We start from the raw sequence: 1,904 nt of genomic DNA, 5'->3' as shown, positions 1-1,904 counted from the left end.
GGAGTCAGTAACGTCGATAACTATGTTTAACCGGAGATTAGTGTTAACCAGACATTGAGTGACCGCCCTTAGTGTTGATCTTATTTCAAACACTTTTGATGCTAAATTCAAAGATTTATCGAAACAATTTGATGCAATAAAAGATCTAATAATCTCCTTGCATTCGAGCTTTCCGCTGTCCCTCATGCATTTAATTCGCCACGGGCACAGTAGTTTTTCAGTAACGTTAACGGTATCTCTCCCGCTCATTTGGATTCTGCTGTGACAATCGCTACAGCTGTCAATACACTTGTAACTAACGATAGCACATACACCTATGTTACTGCGCCTACATCACTGTCATCCGTTGCTCTTCAATCTGCACCCGCTGTCTCTCTTAGCACTGCTTCTACTAGTCCGTCTTGCTCGTCGTTCGCTGATGCTGTTTTGTTGTCTAATTCTATTACTAATATTAATATTAATACTAGTTCGCATGGCTCTAATACTGTGCGTCAAGTTGGTGGCCTCATGGATACAAATACTGTCGCAGATTGCACTGCCAATTGACCTGCTGTTACCACTACTACCACGAAGCCATCAACCCCGTGCACTGCTAATGCTGTTTTTGCTGCTAAGACATCTTTACCCGATATGAGCTACGCTGCTGCTGCCGCTGCTGGCACTAATTCCGTGCAATCGAATGGAAATCGCCCTGTTAGGTCTCCTGCCGGTGCTGTTGCGGAAATCAACACTGATGATTCTTATAATTCTGCTGCTGTTAAATCTTCATCTGTCAGGCCGACTGCTGTTAGTACAATGCCAACCACAAGTGGTACGAATGTTACACATGGCAACATATATGAACGAAGTGCTGATAAATCTGTTGATGCTATTGCGGCCGCTAATGAAAATGGTGGCGACTCTGCTGCTGCCCGAAATTTAAATAGGCCCAAACGCATAAACATTGTTCATGGGCGTAATAATAATACAGATCTCGAGGTGGTCTTTAAGAAGAAATGGTTGCACATTTCCTCCTTTAAACCGTCTGTATCTGAGGATAACCTTATTGCGTATGTATCTAAACATGCAAAGATCGATAGTACACACCTTTCGTGCTACAAATTAGTAAAGAAAGGAACTCCACTTGAGAGTCTTCGGAGCGTGAACTTTGAGATTGGTGTGATATCTTCCCTCTACAACAACATCTTAAATCCAAATGTGTGGCCGTCTGATATCATTGTGCGGCCCTTTCGATTTTTTCAACCAGAAGCTAACCAAGGAAGTTCCAAATAGTGTTATACAGTCTAATGCCGAATATACATGCAAAAATCTGAATACATACTTCCAGAATATGGGTGGAATGCGCACAAAAGCTAAAGAAGTCTTTCTTTCTTCTTCACTTATGGATTATGACATATATATCTTTGTGGAAACTTGGCTTAATAGTAATTTCTTCAGTGAAGAATACTTTGATCCAAACTTATGGGAAAGACCGTGATGCTGAANCGAAACAATTTGATGCAATAAAAGATCTAATAATCTCCTTGCATTCGAGCTTTCCGCTGTCCCTCATGCATTTAATTCGCCACGGGCACAGTAGTTTTTCAGTAACGTTAACGGTATCTCTCCCGCTCATTTGGATTCTGCTGTGACAATCGCTACAGCTGTCAATACACTTGTAACTAACGATAGCACATACACCTATGTTACTGCGCCTACATCACTGTCATCCGTTGCTCTTCAATCTGCACCCGCTGTCTCTCTTAGCACTGCTTCTACTAGTCCGTCTTGCTCGTCGTTCGCTGATGCTGTTTTGTTGTCTAATTCTATTACTAATATTAATATTAATACTAGTTCGCATGGCTCTAATACTGTGCGTCAAGTTGGTGGCCTCATGGATACAAATACTGTCGCAGATTGCACTG

At 41.8% G+C, this 1,904-nt stretch overlaps 1 protein-coding gene across 2 annotated transcripts in view; it reads left to right on the top strand.

The window, feature by feature from the left end:
• The first annotated feature begins 623 nt into the window (after positions 1–623).
• LOC108365638 (uncharacterized) overlaps positions 624–1,904 on the top strand; it is a 2,126-nt gene continuing 845 nt past the window's right edge. For both annotated transcript variants that reach the window (XM_017619729.1, XM_017619728.1), the window contains exon 1: positions 624–1,063. In XM_017619729.1, coding sequence (XP_017475218.1) covers positions 631–1,063 — 433 coding nt within the window. In that variant the 5' untranslated portion in view covers positions 624–630. The remainder of the gene's footprint in view (positions 1,064–1,904) is intronic.

Source organism: Rhagoletis zephyria, unplaced genomic scaffold, assembly GCF_001687245.7.
Source record: "Rhagoletis zephyria isolate East Lansing unplaced genomic scaffold, Rhagoletis_zephyria_1.1 Rzeph_scaffold_01940, whole genome shotgun sequence".
In the NCBI taxonomy this organism is placed as follows: domain Eukaryota; kingdom Metazoa; phylum Arthropoda; class Insecta; order Diptera; family Tephritidae; genus Rhagoletis; species Rhagoletis zephyria.
This window is presented reverse-complemented; position numbering and strand designations above follow the sequence as displayed.